This window comes from Callospermophilus lateralis, chromosome 1, assembly GCF_048772815.1.
Source record: "Callospermophilus lateralis isolate mCalLat2 chromosome 1, mCalLat2.hap1, whole genome shotgun sequence".
In the NCBI taxonomy this organism is placed as follows: Eukaryota; Metazoa; Chordata; class Mammalia; order Rodentia; family Sciuridae; genus Callospermophilus; species Callospermophilus lateralis.
The window spans coordinates 215124523-215143061 of NC_135305.1; the positions used below are offsets into that span (position 1 = coordinate 215124523).

Here is an 18539-nt window from a genome sequence, read left to right on the forward strand (position 1 = left end):
TTCCCTAGCATGCACCAGGCCTTGGGGTCCCTCCCTAGCACCACAACAAAGAAAGAATTTTTTTTAAATTAGCCAATTTAAAAATAAATAAGTCACAGTAAAAGGTGAAAATGAACATCCACCAGAGACCTGTGTAGGGGAAGACAGGATTCCTCTTCTACCCTCCTGGGTCTTTGGATGAGACTAATAATTAAATTGACATAAAACAGATTAGCAGGAGAAAAGCATGCATGTTTATTTAATATAAGTTCTATGAGACACAAGAGCCCTCAAAAGGAAATGAAGACCCAAAGAAGCAGAGTCCAATACCTTACCTACTGATTTGGACACAATTGTCAATTATGAAAATATAATAAGATAAAGGGGCATGGGCTAGGGCAGTTAATGGTGGAAAAATACCTAAAAATATATAGGTTGGTCTGAACAAATTGTATTTAGTTGTGACTTCTGTCTTCTGAAAAGATGGATATTATTTTCCTCTTGGTTTAGGGAAGGCATCTTCATCTAGAGGTTTATCTCTTGCATTCAAGAAGCAAAGAGAGGTAAACACCCTGGAAAAGCACTTGCCTAGCATATGCAAGGCCCTGAGTTCCATCCCTAGCACTGAGGGGGCGGGGGAAGCAAAGAAGGTCAAAGGGGCTTCTTATACCTACTGACTTTCAACAGCTTCTAATTCAGAATAATTTGTATGACAAAGTGGCATATTTGGGGGTGGCCCATTCTGCCACCCTTCCCCCGAGATAAATCATAACAGTTCTGTGAGACACAAAAAAGAAAGAAAAGAAAAAAGAAATTACCCCAAACTGGAAATAACCCAACATTATTAGCAGATGAAAGTATATATAAACTGTGGAACAAGCATTTAATAGAACACAACTCAGTAATAAAAAGGAACATACTACTGATATACATAGCTAAAATGAGTGTATCTCATATGTATCATGTAATACAATCAGTGAAAGAGACAAAACTTAAAACTTACATGTCACTTTATTTTGTTTATATGACTTTATGAAAACTGTGGAGCAGATGGTGCTAGGTGCAAGGATGAGGAAAGGAACACAAAAAGGGTAAGGAAGTTCTTGGAGATCTGCACTATCTGGCTTGTGGTGATGGTTTCATAGTTGTGACATGTGTATTACAACAAATGTCATTATGTAAAAACAAGCTGTTTCCCTGTCTGTAAATTATATCTCAAAAGAAGGAAGAAAGATGGATGGACTAACCTATGGAAGAAGGAAAGAAGAAAAGGAGAAATAAAAGAAAGAACATTAACCTGTTGATCTCAAGCAAACTGAAGAACATACCCACCCTGTGACTAAGCAATGTCATCTTTTGGTAATCTATCCTACACAATAAAATAGCTAGTCTTAAGGATGTTGGTCCAAGGACTTTTACTGCTTCATCACGGGGGAAAAAAAACTTGAAAAGCTCTTGAGATTGTTCATTAGCAGAATAATATTTGGATACACTATGGCTGAATTGCACTATGGACTGGGCAGCTACTGAAAACAAGAGTTATGCGAATATGTATAAACCAATAATTGGAAATAGCAAGTTGCAAGGTTGCATGTATGGTGTGCTCCCATCCTGTGTATTCAGCTTTCAGCCAGCATTGAGAAAAGGGTCTTCCAGCAGGGCAGTTCCAAGGATAACACTGCCCCCTAGGGGACATCTTGGAGATCCATTTATTTAAAATAAATTGCATTAAAAATTATTTTCTGGAATGCTAAAATGAAACAGATCAGCCAGGAATGGTGGCCCACGCCTGTAATCCCAGCGGCTCAGGAGGCTGAGGCAGGAGGATTGCAAGTTCAAAGCCAGCCTCAGAAATGGTGACATGCTAAGCAACTCAGTGACACCCTGTCTCTAAATAAAATACAAAATAGGGCTGGGGATGTGGCTCAGTGGTCGAATGCCCCTGAATTCAATTCCTGGTACCCCCTCCAACAAACAAACAAAAAACAAAACAAACAAACAAACAAAAAAGAAACAGCTCTTATCAATATCCCTAGTAATCAAAACATTGCCAAAGTCAATGGTCAATTCTCTTTCCTCATCTTCCTCAAACTCTCAGTGATGTGTGATACATCTGACCACTTTTCCCATCTTGAAACACCTTCTTCTGGAGACTTCCAGGAAAAGATACACAACTTTTTCCTCCTACTTCACTGGTCTCCTGCTAAGGTCTGAGGTGGATACTCCTGGTCTCCTCCTGAGCCCTCTTCACTGTCCTTTGCCCCTCACCCCTGACACCAAGTGACCTCCTCTATCCCCAGGGCTTCCAGTAACCTCCACATGTTAATGACTCCTAAAATTCCATCTAGGACTTTCTCCCAAGCTCCAGACTCCCATTTCCAATGGCCTGCTCCATGCCTCCATTTGTCTCACATTCACCAGGGCCAAGCAGTGGTTCATTTCCTTTCAAACATCTCCCCTCAGCATTCCTCCTCTGAGTAAGAGGCAGCACCGAGGTGCTCTATACAACAAAAAGTCCTGCTCAACTCTTCTCTCTGCTTCACTCCATCATAAATTTGATAGGTGCTCCCTGCCTGTTTTACTCCTACTCAGACTTCTGGTTTCCACCTGAGCAGCAGGCCTCCCTAACCTCTCAGATGAGTTGCCAACCCCTTCCACCCATACGCCTTCTCTGCTGCACTGAAGCATTGAGTTGATCCTTTATGTCCTCACTAAATTGGGGGAATTCTGGGGCCTTTCTCTGCCCATTCTAGGTCCAAAAAACAAAATTTGGCTTCACATTAGATTTCTAGATGTGGAAACTTCCATCCACCTCCACTAATTCTACCCCAGCCTAGGACACTGATAGGGGCTACAGAGACATGAGCAATAGGAACAGGAGGTTAAGAGGAGAATTCTATAAAATAGTCCCATTGTGCAGACCCCCACATGCTTTCTCTTTTAAAAAAGCAATTTACGGGGGGCGGGGGGGTGTTGGTGTGGTGGCTCAGTGGTAGAGCACTTGCTTAGCATGTGTGAGGCACAGGTTTGATTCTGAGCATCACATATAAGTAAATAAAATAAAGGTCCATTGATAACTAAAAAATATTAAAAAAAAAAAAAAAAAAAAAAAGCAATTTACCAGGCTTGGACTGTGGCTCAGCAGTGGAGCACTTGCCTAGCATGTGCAAGGCCCTGGGTTCAGTCCTCATCACCACATAAAAATAAATGAAATAAGGATATTGTGTCCAACTACAACTAAAATATATATATATATATATATATATATATATATATATATATATATATATATATATATATTTAGAAATTTTAATATTTATTTTTTAGTTTTAGGTGGACACAACATCTTTGTTTGTATGTGGTGTTGAGGATCGCACGCATGCCAGGCGAATGCGCTACCGCTTGAGCCACATCCCTAGCCCCTAAAAAATAATTGTTAAAAAAAAAGCCATTTACCTGCAGCCCTCTCTGGCTTAAGTCAATAAAATGTTTCATTCCTCAGCGAATTACCTGTTGTCTGCAGGAGAACTGCAGACTCCGAAATGGCAATAAGAATCCAAGTTATATTAAAGTGGGTGGTGTAATGGTTAATTGGAATTGTTAACTTTTTTTTTTCCCCTGGGGATTGAACCCAGGGGCACTCAAACGCTAAGACACATCCCCAGCCCTATTTTGTATTTTATTTAGAGACAGGGCCTCACTGAGTTACTGAATGCCTGATGAGACTGGCTTTAAATTCCTAATTGTCCCTTCTCAGCGTCTCAAACTGCTGGGATCACATGCATGCGTCACCACACCGGGCTAGAATTATCAACTTGATTGGATTAAGAAATAGAAAGGATTAAGGTGATTATAGGTGTGCCGATGTGGGTGTGTTAAGAATGACTGGCATGTGGGATAGCCAACAGAAATGGAGACCCTCCCTAAGTGTGGGAAGTACCGCCCAATAGGATGACGGCTTGGATGGAATAAAAGCTGGAAGAACAAGGCGGCAGCAGCAGATGCAAGCTCGGTTCTTCTTGAGTGCGGTCTCTTCGTTGCTGCTGCGATCATCTGAGGAACTGGACTCTCACTTCTTCACTCTTCCAAAGCAGACTCTGCTAGTGATTCTCCAAAAGCTTTCAGTCTCCGACTAGGGTTGATCCCTCTTGTTCTGAGGCTTCAGCCTGTTGGACTGTGCAGCTACTTGTTCTTCCAGATCTCCAGCCTGCAGACGGCCATTGTGGACTATCCAGCTTCTGGTCACATAAGCCAAGCTAGTATGTCTCCTTTTTATAATTATACTTCCTGTTGATTATGTTCCTTTAGAGAACCCTGACGAATACAGGGGGGTTTTGAGACCCTTACAAAGACCAGATCCCAGAACTCAAGGAGGTAAGTTTAATTTCCCCTAACGAAAATCTGTAAGAATAGGTTCCAGTTAGACTGATCAGCATGGATCAAAGTGACCTAGAGTTGCCATGGCAGTAGGAACTTAAGTTTGGTGTCATCCTGCTCAGTCAAAAGTTAAGACATAAGAAAGAGGTGGCTCCTGGGTGGGATTCTCTGGAAACTTTCCTGGGACTCCCAATAAAACTGGAGGACAGGAGGTACTGAAATGTCCCCCTCCCCTCTGAGAGGATCTACTGTCTTCCTAGAGAGTGCCTGTTCTCTTTTTCTAGCCCTTCAATTAACTCGGGCCTGTTACTCTGAACAGTATGACTGAAATCTTTCTGACATAATTGCAAAAATCTGGTTTGGAGCGGGCCTTTGTGTTGCCTCAGTTTCATGGAAGGCACCAGAGCTCTGTAACACCATCTTTCGTCCAATCACAGCTAGAGCTTTCAAAATGTTCTCTTAGCTCCACTCTACCATCTCATTCTTCGCTAAGCAGCTGGAGTGGGCTTCTTAGCACCCAGATCAGAAAGCAAAAACAAGAACCAACCAAACCCTACCCCTAAACCAAACATAACCTCAACCCAAAATCCAATAAAGGCCTTAACATGGCCCACAAGGCCCACAAGGTCTCACATGGCCTCTATTCCATATCTAACCTCTGCACTCAAAGTGTAGTCCTTGGACCAGCTGAGAAGCTAGTTAGGAATACAGATTCTTGACTTGCTGAATGTAACTTGAATTTTTAAGAGAAAACTGCAGATGCTCTTAGGGTTTGAGGACAGCTTCTTATACTCTCCCCCACAAACCTCATTTAGCCTTAAGGGTATTTGCTACTATTCAAGGCTGGGATTGTGAAATGAATAGGGTGCCCGAGGTGGAGGTCTAGGTGGGCAGTGAAGAAAAGGGGCTAGGGCTAGAACTGAGAGAAACCATGCAAGTGGTGCAGCCCACCGCGAGGCCGCCTTCCCAGCACTGATTTGGTCCTGAAGCGCCAGAACAGTCCATCCCGGGAACTTGACTGGAAAGTAAGAGTAGCGACAAAGCGGTGCAACAATTACAACTAGTACGGGCCGTTGCGCAGGCGCACTGTGTCCTCATTGCCTGAAATTTGAGTTCAGGCGCACAGAGAAGCAGCTGGAGGCGGTGGGGCCTATTCGCCCGGTCTCCTAGGGCGGGGTGGGCGGGACCTGAGAGGGAAGGGGATTTCCGCTTCCTCCGAGAGCCGGAAGTCACTGTCTCCCGGGCGAACCGGGCCTTTGCACCGAGGGAAGGCGAGTGCAGGTGATCGTGCGCGCGGGCGGGCGTTGGGACTGGGCCAGACTGGTCGTTCTTCTGCTCTGGGACACGCACGCGGTCCTGGAACAGCCGCCAGGTCCCCGGCTTGGGGGGCGGCTGGTCGGGGAAATTGATCTCCGGACCCTAGCCCTCCAAATTGGGCAGCTCTGGCCCTGCCTCCTTCGGGTGGTCGTCGGGAGGCGACGTCCAGGCCTCGGTGAGCTTGGAGAAACAGCCCGCCCCTCGCTTCTTGTGTCGCGGCAGTTTGGGGGGCGGGGATCAACCCTCTCCCAGCTCTCCCTTGACGCGTTTGGACTTTCGTTGCCATAGGACACACCTGGACCTCTGGTTCTTGTGCAAGGCAGAATCGATTCCTCAGGTGCGGTGCTGTGATCACCGGGTGAAATGAGATACTGGGCCCCCTCCCTTACTCTCATTCAGGAGACTTATTTATTCATTCAATAAGTAGTTGTTAAGTACTTAATGTGTTCTAGGCACAATGCGTGCAAGGAATTCAGCAGTGAACAAAACATGTCCCTGCAGAACTGACATTCTCATGGGAGGAGGTCTAGGATTAGTCAGAGAACTGCCTTTTTTGAGCACCCTGAGCTGATTTTTGTTGTAGCCAGAGCTGAGCTTTCAGGAAAAAAAAGAAACACACTGGTGACAAGATGGGCTACAGACCAGGTGGCACCTTATTTAAAACTTAAAGGTCTTGTGGGATCTAGCTGATCTGTTGCATTTCACACTCTTCTCTTCATTGCTCTCTGGGCTACAGCCACACTCTGGGGAAAAAAAACCAGTTTGCCTCAGGGCACTTACAGTTGACCATTCCTCTGCCTGCACTTTTTGGCATCATGACTGCCTCCTGTCATTGAGCCTCAGCTTAATTGACACCCAGAAAGGGTCCTTCCCAATCCCCTTATCTGGAGCAGCCTCACCTCAGAAACTTTCACTTAGCCCTGTTTAATAACCTTCATAGCACTTACTAATACACGAAATTCTCTTGCTTATGTGCTTACTTCATAAAAGCCTGCCATCCTCCATTGGAACTTCAGGAACAGACACCTTGCCTGCCTTTTTGGTTGCAGCATTAGTATGATTGAACAGAGTTCCTGGGATCTGCTTACTCACTCATTCAGTAAATATATGTTGGAGGGAGAAGGCAACCCTATGGCCATGAGCAATTCCAGATTCTGAGGATACAAAAAAAAAACAAAAATTCCTGCCCTTGTGGAATCTATACTTAGAAGGAGGTAGGCAGAATTGGAGATCAGAAAGACTAGGATTAGAATGAGGAGGCTGAGATTACTGCACCTCAGACCATGGGGATTGCCTTAGAGGTGATGAAAAGTGGTAAGGTTCTGGATGTATTTCAGAAGGGCAGGGGCAGAGTCTGGTGTAGGGTGTGTGAGGAAGAAAGAAAACAAGAAGGATGAGTTCAAGGGTTTTGGCCTGAAAACTGGAAAGATGGAGGTGCTGTCTGCTGAGATGGAGAAAGCTTCAAGAGAAGAGGTTGAGGTGCCCGGAGCTCAATTTTGGACATGTTACTTTGAAACATTCATAGACATCAGGTGAAGTTGTGTCCAAGACAAGGAGACCATTGGGTCTGTGGTGGAGGTTGAAGAGGTGGGATGCATGAAGCCCAAGGACCTCTGTGGAGGTGTGTGGAGGGAGCAGGCAGAGGCCCAAAAGATGGAGCTCATGGACTTTCTTATTACTGGGGAGGCTGAAGAAGCAGCAGAGGACTGGAGGGCTAGAAGGGACCACCAGGGAGGCAGTGGGCAGGGAGAGGCTGGGGTCCCGAGAACTACAGGGGAAAGATGGGAGGGATCGGTGTGTCCAGTGCCGTGAAAAGGGGACTGACTTGGTGTTGGCTTTGATGACCTTGGTTGAGTGACAAGAAGTATAAAGAATGGGAGGCAACACAGGCAGCAGAGAAAAACCTGCGGAGAAATGGGTAGCTGGAGGATGAAGAGGTAGTTTTCTGACATTTTAAGAGATGAGCAAGGTAGTAAGTGTGTTAGTGATCTAATGGACTCTGAGGTAGCATCCTTAACCTCTGTTTTGTAGACAATGAAACCAGGGCACAGAAAGCTTAAGTAAGTTGGGGAACAAGGATTAGAGGCCACCCAGAGTGCACTGGGAGGAAACTGTCTTTCTGCCTTGGGATTGGGAACTTCAGCCCCCTGAAGTAGAGCTTGGGCACCATTGTACAAGTCCTCCCTATTCCATGGGCCACTGCCAAGGCCCCTTCCCAGTCTGCTTCTCAGGACTGCCAGCTACTATGAGCCTCTGACTTCTGCCCTCCCTCACCTCCATAGGTTTGCCCACCTGTAGCCATGGGACGCAGGAAGTCAAAACGGAAACCACCCCCCAAGAAAAAGATGACAGGCACCCTGGAGACCCAATTCACCTGTCCTTTCTGCAACCACGAAAAGTCTTGTGACGTGAAAATGTGAGTGAGGGGCTGGGTGAGGCCTCCTGCCCCATTGGGTACCTGAGTCTCTCCCCCTTGCCTGGAGTCCTCCATCCTGCCCCAAGTCCTCCTGAATGGGGGGGTCACCAAGGGCTTATTGCTCATCATTCTCTCCACCTCACTATCCCATATCAGGGACCGTGCTCGCAATACCGGAGTTATCTCTTGTACCGTGTGCCTAGAGGAATTTCAGACGCCCATCACATGTATCCTTGGAAAATGAAGCTTTTGGCTGGGAGGGGCAGGGGTAGTCAGAGCTGTCCTGCCCAGGGTGGGCTAATTAGGGGCAGATCACTAAGGGTGAGGGGGCTACGCCTCTAGCCCCACTGTGGCCTGGCACAGGGCCACTGCCACCCAGAAGAATGGGTGCCACTGGCTTACATGTGGTAACAAGGTGAAGGGCAGGGGTCTGATTGCCACTAAGGTGAACAGAGGTATATGGTGGGGGGGTGTCCAGTGCCACTAATTGTCCTTGACCTTAGCAATTCAGATTTGTCAGAACCAGTGGATGTGTACAGCGATTGGATAGATGCCTGTGAGGCAGCCAATCAGTAGCAACACAGAGGACCCACCCCTTGGTGGCCCTGCCTGCCACGGACCCACCTGCTGGGTCCCAATCCAGAGACATTCCAGGGGTCCAGGGTGTGGGTCCAGAGCTGTGTGTATGGAATGGGTGTGAGCATGAGTGAGCTGGTGTGGCTGCAAGCATGGCTGTGTGCACGTGGACTTGGGGTGGAATTGAGGGTCTCCTGGGCCTGAGAGGCCTAAACTGGCCTCATTTGGCTCCAGACTCCTTTGAACTGCTCCATTCTCCAGCCCCAGCCTCCTGTGGCTTTGGAGCCCTAGCTCCCTCAGGGTAGGTTCCTGACATCCTGGGCAAGGGAAGCCACCAGAGTCTGAAGCAGGACCTCCCTGGACTCCTCACCCACCTCACCAGCACCTCACCTGTGTGAACAGGATTTCCCGCCCTTCTTCCCTTCCTCCCAGTGCCTGTAACTGGGTGTCAGAGCCACGATCCCCAGATCCCTTAGCTGGGCCTCAGTAGGAGGCCAGCTCCCCTGTGCTAACTAGGAAGCTCTGTGTTAATGTGAGCTGCTTTTATAGAGGAGGCAATGAATGGTGTGGGGATAGCTGTCAATCAACTAGCCCTTCAATAAAGCAGCCCATGCAGATCCTGGCTGGCTGTGATTTCTTGGCTTCTGTGTCTACCCCAGCGCCAGAAGAGGAGGTGGGATTTAGGGTGAGGCACTTAAGAGGTAGCGGTCACTGGTTGGAGGTGGGGTTCTGTCAGTCCTTCAAACGGTTCAATATTTCATTCATTCATGAAGCATTCAGGGTGAAACGGGCAATGCTGAGTGCATAGGATGGAGCAGACACATCTGGCCAGGTGTTTACAGAAGTCACAGTGAAAACCCTGGGGTATGGGAGGTAGTACAGAGGAGGCAGTGTTCAAGGCCACCCCATACCTGACACTGCTCTCAGGACTTGTTATTTCCATGTCCCAACAGCTGCCCTGTGAGATGGGTGCAAGGTAACCCTAGGTTTACAAATGGGGAAACAGGCCCAAGAACAAGGAGGCCACTGAGGTCCCTCAGCCAGAAAGACATAGCTGTGTCTTGAACTCAGGCTGGCTCCACGGCCTGTGATCTTCCTTATAAGTCCAGGGAACAGCAGTTGATGGGATGTTTTGGGGGCTGTGGTCAGGGGCGGAACCCTGGAGAAACATACTGGTCCACTGAGAGGACCTGTTTGCAGGGCTGCGGGGAGTGTCAGAAGACTGCGGGTAGATGTGCTTTGTTGATGATGTGCACCTGCCCTCAGAGGGTCTTAAGGGTGGCAGGAGCCCTGACCCTGGTAACCTGGGCAGATCCAGCACCTGAACTTGGCCTCATGGAACCTGGGCAGCAGGTGACCTGGCTTCAGAGTCCTCAGTGGTACAGAGGGAAGGATGTAAGAAATTTCTGGGGCTATGCAGAGGGGGGAATGGACAGGGAGAGTGCCTGGAATTGTTCAAACAGCTTCAGTGCCACCCAGGGCAGGGACAAGAGAACAGCCAAGGAAGGTTCAGCTGGCCTGAAAGTTCTAGCCATGCACTGTGCAGTGACGAACCCCTCCCTGGCACTTCTACCTTCTCTAGCGTCCCGGGTAAGGTCCCCTAGACCTGGAAGGAGATAGAGGACCCAGGCGGCACGGTAGACAGGCCCCTGGGTTCAGCAGTACCAAGATCCAGCTGAAAGGGGTCTTGTTCCTTTGGCACCCAGAGCCCTCCCTGTCACTGGCCCACCCTAGCCTGACAGACCAAGTGCTAATATGGTGCTGTTTTCCTAGGGAGGCAGGGCCCTGGGCCAGGCATGGATCCTCCTCAGCATAGCTTCCCTGCGCCGCCCTGCGGGGAGCAGATCTTGTGGTCACCAGGCCAAGAGTGCCTGGAATCTGGTTTACGAGGCCCCAGGGACTGTGTGCATCTACATGAGGGACTTCTGGTGTCTGTCTCTGCAGGTCCCCACATTCCAGCCTCAACCTCTGTCCTTATGGGGGAGTGAAGGAGGGAGGGGAAGAAGATTGCTCTGGGTCCCCCTCCCATTCTCTGCATTCCCCCCTTAGCACCCTGTGACTGGTGTCTTCCAGGCAGGAGGGCTGGACCCTCCTCACCAGAACAAGGCGCCCTCTGAAGGGTGAAGTGGTTGGAGCCCTGTCCACAAACTTAAGGTCCTGGACTGACAGGTCAGAGTTGGGACTCAGCCTTAAGAAGGCTAGGAGCAAGTGAGGCAGAGAGGGGCAGCTGTACCCTGTGGCAAGCCACTCAGCAGCTCCATGCCAGTCAGTAGGACACATTGCCTTGTCCCCATAGGACCAGTCTTCACTTCCTCCCAGTCAGGCTGAAGGGGTTGTCCCTGCCCACAAGTACCACCAGGACCCTTGCATGTCATTTTATTTAAGCTTGCCCTGACCCTACAAAATTCACTGTTCCTATTTTTCTTATGAGAAAACAAGCTGTGCCCAAGGTCACTGAGCCAGCTAGCAACAGAGTCACATCCCATCCCACCAGTGTCAGCACTCTGTCTTCCTCACTACCACCCACCTGTCCACAGGAGGGTGTGTTCATGGATACTGTGGTGTGTGAGGCTGTGCATGTATCACCATTCCGGTATTTCTTCTTTGTGGTGCTGGGGGTGGAACCTAGGGCCTCACACATGCTGGGCAAGGGCTCTACCACCAAACTCCATCCCAGCCCAGTGTTTGCCATTTCACATGTTACTGGTGGCAAGTGTAGACTACATGTGGGTGCACATCTTGTGTGCAAGGTTAGGAGTGCATGTGGATGTTGCACTAGACACGGTGCCTGTCCTATGTCAAGTGGACTGAGATCCCTGTGCATTCCTTGGGGCAGGTATGTGAGTGCAGGAGATGGGGTGTATCTGAGCAAGGTTGCCTGCATGTGTGCAAGAGCCACACGGGCTCTGGGACAGAGCAGTTCCAAGCCTCAGGTGATTTTACAGCATTTATTGTGCTCCAGTGAAATAGGAAAAAAGTGCTCGCGTTACAAACGCTGCTGTCACATCCGCGTACGCCAGTCTCTGCAAACCAAACCGCGTGTGTCCGCTGCGTCTCTGGGCATGCAGTTTGCTCCCACTGTGGGAATGGGCTGGGGGCAGGCGGAGCCTGGGCTCTGGGGGCTTGGTTTGGGGGCTTCTGGTCCTGGGGGTACCCACTTGTGAGGGAGTGGGGGACAGCTGGAATAGCTTTGCTCAGTGCATCGTCTGGGTGCTTTTAAGGACACCCAGCTGTAGGTTGGACCCTGCAGTGCCACAGGGAGGATGGCCCCCTTCCCTCACAGGTCCCCCAGTCTGCACTCCCCAAATTGTAACCCTATCGGCAGGTGCCAGGGGGCTGGAGGACGCCATGCAGGGGGACAGGGTTGGCTGGAGCCGGTTGGGTCCAGCCAAGAGCAGCAGCCAGCCTCCCTGGGGGGCCCTAGGCAGAGTTGTAGTAGTTATGTGCGTGGTGGTTTGGGGTGGGCTCACCCAGCTCCGGGTACTCTGGCGTCAGGCAGTACTTGGGGTCATAGACCTGGCGCGGTAGCCCATACACCGTCATGCCCCTCTGTGAGGCCCCCTTGTTGCTGCCCATCTGCAGGCTGACATTCTGCATGTCACAATGCTCCATGCCCAATCCTGGCTCGAAGATCTGTCTCTTGGTCCCGGGTGCAGTCATACCGGCCTACATAGGACAGAGTGGTCAGACCTTGGTTACCGTGAGGACTTGACCAGTGTGACCAACAGCCCCCTACTCACCTGGCTAGCTCCCTTGTTGGTGCCCATCTGCAGGCTGATGGTGGCCTGGTCCAGGGGCTGGTCTGTGCCCAACTTGGGGTCATAGAGGTGGCGCCGGGTACCATAGGCTGTCATGCCTTGCTGGCTGGCAAACTTGTTGGTGCCCATCTAGGAGACCAGAAAGAATCACACCAAAGATTACAAAGTCTCCACGTGGGCCATGAGACAGCTGATGTCAGATCATGAGGCCCTGCTTCCTCCCTTGGTTTACAAGCTAGAAACTGAGACTCAGTGGGCATAGCACACAACCAACATTTTGGGTTCCCATTCTCATCAACTGGGCCATCCTGGCAAAAGTAGGCTAGCAGCTTCTCCAGGCCTGGGGGTGGGTGGGGTGAAGAGTGCCTGGCCCCTGGTCTGTTGGCAGAGGGACTGAACACGAGTGGAAAGGGCTAAGCAAGGTCCTGGCCTAGGGTGAGTTAATGCCAGATGTCCTGCCCCCGCAAACCTCCAGACACCAGATGCCCTCCCTCCAGGAGGGCATTGACCTCCCACTCAGCGCAGCAGTGAATGGGGAAGGGGCAGTACCTGCAGCCCAATGATGTTCCGTCCTTCTCTTAGCTTCTCTGGCTCAAATTTCCGCTCTTGCTTCTCCGCATACTTCACACCCACATTCACCTTGTTTCCCTTCGTCTTGGCCTGGGTGGGGCCAGGAGGACAAGGACTGACAAGGGAGCCTCTAGCAAGCTGCGTTGTCCCCTGGGAGACTTGGCAGGTCACCCACCCTCCCAGGTCACCCGTCCTAGGCTTGATGGCACAAGTGGCCCCGCATGCAGCCCAGCCTAGCCCAGCCCTATCTTGTGCCCACCCTGCCCCTACACTCACCATGCTGGCCAGAGCCAGGAGGGTGGACTGCACCTGGGTGTGGTTGGTATTCTCAAACAGGTCGTTGGCTTCAAAGATGTCGTGGGGCTTCACCCCATACTTGGTAATGGCCTTGATGAAATTGCCAATGTTCTCCAGCTGGAGGGGAGCAGGCAACATTAGAGGTGAGAGGGGGTGGGCTGAAGGGCTTGTGGACAATGGACCTTCTCAGAGAAGTTGCCTCTGGGCTTACCTGGTGCCAATTTTGTGTTGATTCGTTTACCTTCTTCACAGAACCCGGCTGGAGCTTATTGATGAATCTACAAAGAGGGGAGGGGGGTCCGGGGTGAGCCCCTGCTGCTCCCAGCAGGCCAGGCAGGTGGGATGAGCACACTCAGGGCGAATGGGCAACCAACCACAGGGAAAGTGGACTCGGGTCACCAGCCACAAAGTCCCCATGTCAGGATCTCCTGGTTTTCCTATGGCTTCATTGGTGGCCACATGTGTCTCAGTTTCTTTTTCTCTCATGGACACAGCGGGGAACCCACATGGACCTCTTCTCTGACCACACTCACCCCCTTGGTGATCTCATCGGTATCCCCACTTTCAGTGCCCTCCATGTGCCAGTGATTCCCCAGTGGGCAAGGCCAGCAGCCCAGGCCTCTCGCTCTCCAGCCCTCCCTCCATGGGAACTCCAATCTGCTCAAATCCAGCACCCACCACCCCAGACTCCTGACATACACATCTGCTCACCAATCCCTCCTCCCTCTGTCTTAGTTCAGTAAGCAGCAATTCCCACCTTTTCTGGTGCTCAGCCAAATTACTTGGACTTGACTTGCCCTTTCTCTTCCGCAGCAAATCCTTGGGCTCTGCCTTCTAAATGCACGAGGAAGCCCACCCACTTGCCCGCTGCCCCTCACCACCCCTACCCTGCTCTGAGTCCCCAGCGCTTCTGCTGGGCCCTTGCAGTGGCCTCCTGTCCGAGGGCTCCCAGCTTCCACCTCCTCCCTCACAAACTTTTGGCCTTTTTAGTTTTTCCTTGTTAAGCTGGGAATGGACCCCAGGCCCTTGTGCGTATTAGACAAGTGCTCTGCCACTGAGCTGCACCCCAGCCCTTTACACAGTTATTTATGTATTTTTGAGGCAGGATAAGTTGTCCTAACACTCAGTTGTTGAGGCTGGCCTCAAACTTGCCATCCTGCCTCAGCCTCCCGAGTAGCTGAGATACAGGCAAGACATTGTGTCAGACAAGAATGACCTTTTATTTTACTTACTCATTTTGCTGTGCAGGGGATCAAACCCAGCCTATGCTAAGCAACATTGTTCTCTACCACTGAACTACATCCCCAGCCCAAAAATGGCCTTTTAAAAGCAATTCAAGGGCTAGCATTCAAGAGGCCTTGGGTTTGATCCCCAGTGAGACACACACACACACACACACACACACACACACACACATTAAGTTACCTTCCAGTTCAAAATCCCATACCGGATTCTCATTGCCTTCAGAATAAAGTCTGAATTCCTCTACATGACTAACAGACCCTGTATCACCTGGCCTCCAGTTAACCTGATGACTTTACCTCCCTCCACTTCCCCACGCTGAGTAAGTATCAGCATGCTACCTCAGGGTCTTTGCTCTGTCTGCTCTGCTCTGCTTCCATTGTTCTTCTCCTAGGTCTCCTGGCTCCCTCCCTTGCTTCATCCAGAACTCTGTTCAATGTTACCTCCTCAGAAAGGCCCTCCTAGTGAGGAGAGGACTTCCACTCCACCTCGGGCCCTCCCACCCTACTTCCCACTGGATTCTTCTCCTTGGCACTTATCTGCAAGTGTGTGATTGTTTGATCAATTCTTTGATCTCCCCCAGTAGGATTAAGGCTTCCTATCAGACTCCATCCAAGTGGATCTGGCTCACTATCCCTGTGCCTAGACCAGAGCCTGGTACACAGCAGAAGCTATAAATGGTTATTGCATGAGTGGATTACGGATGGGTTGGTTAGCTCTGTATTCTTTTCTTCTTTTTTGGCAGTGTTAAGGGTGCAACCCAGGGCCTCTTTCATGCAAGGAAGGCACTCTACCACCAAGCTGCACCCCAGCCCTCGCTCTGTACTCTTGAGACTCAAGCAGCGCTCATGAGGTGGGATACCAGCATGTTCCCCATGGATGGAGATGGAGCAAGATAAGCACCCTTCTCCTTCTCAGCACCTAGGACTCCATAGTCTGCACCTTTGGAAAGCTCAAGGGCAAGCTCTGGCTCTCGTGGTCACCGGCCTGGGGGCCTGGGTCAGACTCAGAGAGGCACATAAGACCCCAGCTGGGCTCAGGCCCCATCCAATGTTAGGCTTTTTGTGGAATGGGAGCTTTGGAGCTGAGGGTTTTCATTTCCCTTGGCAGCGCAGTTCTGAGGGTAGTAAAAAGTTATCATGGCTCATGCCCATCGCCAAGCCCATGATGAACAGTCATGGTTGCCCCTGCCTTTTAACGGTCACCTCTCTTTCTTGGGATGCTGGAGAGCATAAATTGACATGCCCTGTAGAGCTGCTGGTTAAGATTCTGGAATCATTTCCCTTGTGACACCATGAGACTTAGAACAATGTGTCTCACCTGAGCCTCAGTTTTATTTGCCTGTTAAATGGGCACAGTGATTCTTTGCCAGCTCAGAGGACTATTTGGAGATATCAGCTATAAGGTGGTCAGCCAAGCTCCAGGCTCATGGTCATTTGAGGGGGATACAAGGACTTGGGTGTGGAGTAGCTGAAGGTAAGGTCTGTACCACAAGAGCGCCACTCACTCGCAAAGGATGATACCATCTTTGAGGCCATCCATGAAGTTGTTGCCGATGCGACGTCCCGTCACCCCCTCGATCCACTCTCTCAGCTCCTGTTCCCGCTGGTGGTCATACTTCTGGGCCAGCTGGGGGTTAGGGGCACAGAGAGGGTGGTGAGGACACAGGCGATGGAGGACAGCTTTGGCTCCCTGAGTCTGATTCGAGCCTCCCCAGGCCTGATCTCCTTCCTTGCCCCATCCCAACTAAGGCAATTCTATCTCAGTGTCCATGGGGGCGGGGGCTAGAAAGGGGCTGAGGGCCAGGGCTGAGGTGGCACCTGCCCAGGGGGCCATTCCGGGCATTCTGAGGTTTGGCACCAGAGAATGTAGACAAGGAGGCGGGTGGAGAGCTGGATCCTCAAGCTGGGGGGTGGCGCTGGCCCTCCTGGTTCCCCCTCCAGGCCAAACTTGGGGCTTAGTTTCCCTTGGCCCTGCCCCCTCCACCCCCATTTGGGAAGAGGGGGTGCCATAGGCAGGGGAGGGGGAAAACTAAAGAGCTGGAGGCTGACTTTCAGGGAGCATACTCTAACATCTGTCTCTGGTGTCTCCCTGGGTCTTCTGCCCCCAGGCTCTCTGCCAGGCTAGAAGTGGGGGGCTTGCCTTCGTCTCACTTCTGATCCTTGGGTCCCTGTACTTCTGTCTCTTTCTCCAATCCCCCTCTCCTCAGGCTCTCCCTGACGACCCCAGTTCTGTCTGTCCTCCTTTGGCCCGGTTTCCAGGTCCCCATCTCTGGGTAGCTACTTCCTGGCCAGCCAGCACCCCTGCAGGTCCATTTCTCCAGTTCTGACTTCAGGTTTGCTGGCTCTGGTGGGGGGGTGGGGCTCCTCAGTCTCCCCTCCCTGCCTCGCTCTTATCTGGCTCCTAGCTCACCCTCCCCGTCTGTCTCAGCCTCCCAGTATCTACTTCCCCCTCCTTCCCTCTCCACTCGCCCCCACTCCCACGTCTCTAGAATCCTCCAGCCCAGCCTGGCTCCCAGCCCCCCTCCCCCCAGGAATCGGCGGCCCCTTCCCCTGGGTGGAGAGGAGGGAGGTGGGAGGGGGCGGTCCCTCACCTGGCCCGGGTCCTGCCGCCCCCCTCCCCACCAGCTCCGCTTTATAAAGCAAACCCGCCCTTATATAGCGCAGCCCGGGCTCCCTGAGGCCGCCTTATAAGGCGCGGCGGCTCGGTGCGACTCCGGGGCGGCTCTGGGGGGAAGGGGGTGGCGCTGGGATCGGACTCCCGCCAGAGCACCCGCCCCCTGCCGCCCCTTCCTCCAGCCCGAGGGTCCCACAACCCAAGTTCTAATCCCGTCCCGCTTCCTTGCTGTGGGACCTGGGAAAAACCATCCTAAGCCTCAGTGGTCCCCTCTGTCAAATGGGGCTGGGACTTCTGCCTTAGCGACGCCCCGGGAGCGGTCCAGTGGGATGGGGCTTCAAGTGCCCTATCTTGGAGAAGCTGACCCCATTCTGGCGTGCATGTGGTGGGGAGGTGAGTTCAGAGTCCCAGTTCTGTGCCCGCCTTAGCTGGGACCTCAGTTAACCCATCCATAACGTGAAGATGTATCCTGGTGTCTGCCTAGCACTGCAATTAGGAAACCCCCTGGGGGGTCTGACGCCCACTTCTCCACCCCAACCATCTCCTTCCTGATCTCCCACACTTTCTTCACCTCCCAGGAAACCAGCTGTCAAGGGTTCTCCATTTCTTTGTCAGGCTGGGGGCTGTGAGAAAAATCAACAAGTCTTCCCTCTGTGTCCCTGCCAGGAACACCAAAGGTTGACAAAGGACTTCCATCAGGTGGCTGGGTGCCCCCATCCCACCCCCCAAAGTATCTGAGGTAGCCAGAACCACCCTGTACCTCTCCCTCTTCCCCTCTCAGGTTCCAGGTCACATGGGATAGGCAGGAGGGGGTTCAGGGAACCCTAAGAGAGGGGCTTCTGGCCTGGCAGAATGTGTGGGCCAGTCTTACCTTGTTCTTGACCTCAGCTGACAGCCCGTAGGCGGGGCCTCGGTTGAAGTGAGCAGAGGACATGTTGACCAGAAGGCTCTGGTGGGGACAGTAGTGACGCTGAGGACCAGGGAGGCAGCAGCTGTGACTCCGTCTGCACCCTCTTCCCTCCTCACACGTTTTTGAAGCTCCGGAGGTGGCCCGGGTCTCTTCCAAGGCCGTCCCATTGGCTGAACGGGCCTGCCAAGGGGCGGGGCGCCCCCCCCCCTTGGCCACCCCCTTCCTCGTGATGTCAGGGCCTTGGTATTGGGAGCTAATTGTGTCATTGTTTCCACCCAGAGGGGCTGCCTGCATTATTCTGAGAAGGGGGCTTGATCAGACAGAGACCAACTTTCTCCCCCACCCCAGCCTGTCACTGTCCACTGAGTCTCTGGCTGAGTCTCTGAGGCACTTTATTTCTGAGGTCATCACCCTTTGTCCCTCTCCAATCTTGAGCCAGGACTGTCATCCCTGGTAGTTTAGCAAGCACCACCCCTGAGCT

The 18539-nt window shown here is 51.6% G+C and overlaps 2 protein-coding genes across 6 annotated transcripts; one reads left to right on the top strand and one right to left on the bottom strand.

Moving 5' to 3' along the window:
• The first annotated feature begins 5571 nt into the window (after positions 1–5571).
• Positions 5572–9287, top strand: Elof1 (elongation factor 1). Of its 5 annotated transcripts, none has more exons than XM_076871182.1 (5): positions 5595–5637; positions 5962–6010; positions 7956–8089; positions 8246–8316; positions 8601–9287. In XM_076871182.1, exons 3-5 carry the CDS (start codon positions 7974–7976, stop codon positions 8663–8665), a joined length of 252 nt encoding a protein of 83 aa, XP_076727297.1. In that variant the 5' UTR covers positions 5595–5637; positions 5962–6010; positions 7956–7973; the 3' UTR covers positions 8666–9287. The 5 variants fall into 5 exon arrangements, with proteins under 5 accessions (XP_076727276.1, XP_076727315.1, XP_076727297.1 ...); XM_076871191.1 differs by lacking the exon at positions 5595–5637 and adding an exon at positions 5654–5848; XM_076871161.1 differs by lacking the exon at positions 5962–6010 and having other exon boundaries at positions 5572–5637.
• A 2335-nt stretch (positions 9288–11622) lies between these two features.
• Cnn1 (calponin 1) lies at positions 11623–18161 on the bottom strand. Its single transcript, XM_076871211.1, has 7 exons — positions 18020–18161; positions 16040–16161; positions 13502–13568; positions 13270–13407; positions 12973–13083; positions 12406–12552; positions 11623–12331 (listed from the first exon to the last, which is right to left on the bottom strand). Exons 1-7 carry the CDS (start codon positions 18080–18082, stop codon positions 12086–12088), a joined length of 894 nt encoding a protein of 297 aa, XP_076727326.1. The 5' UTR covers positions 18083–18161; the 3' UTR covers positions 11623–12085.
• Between the last annotated feature and the right edge of the window lie 378 nt (positions 18162–18539).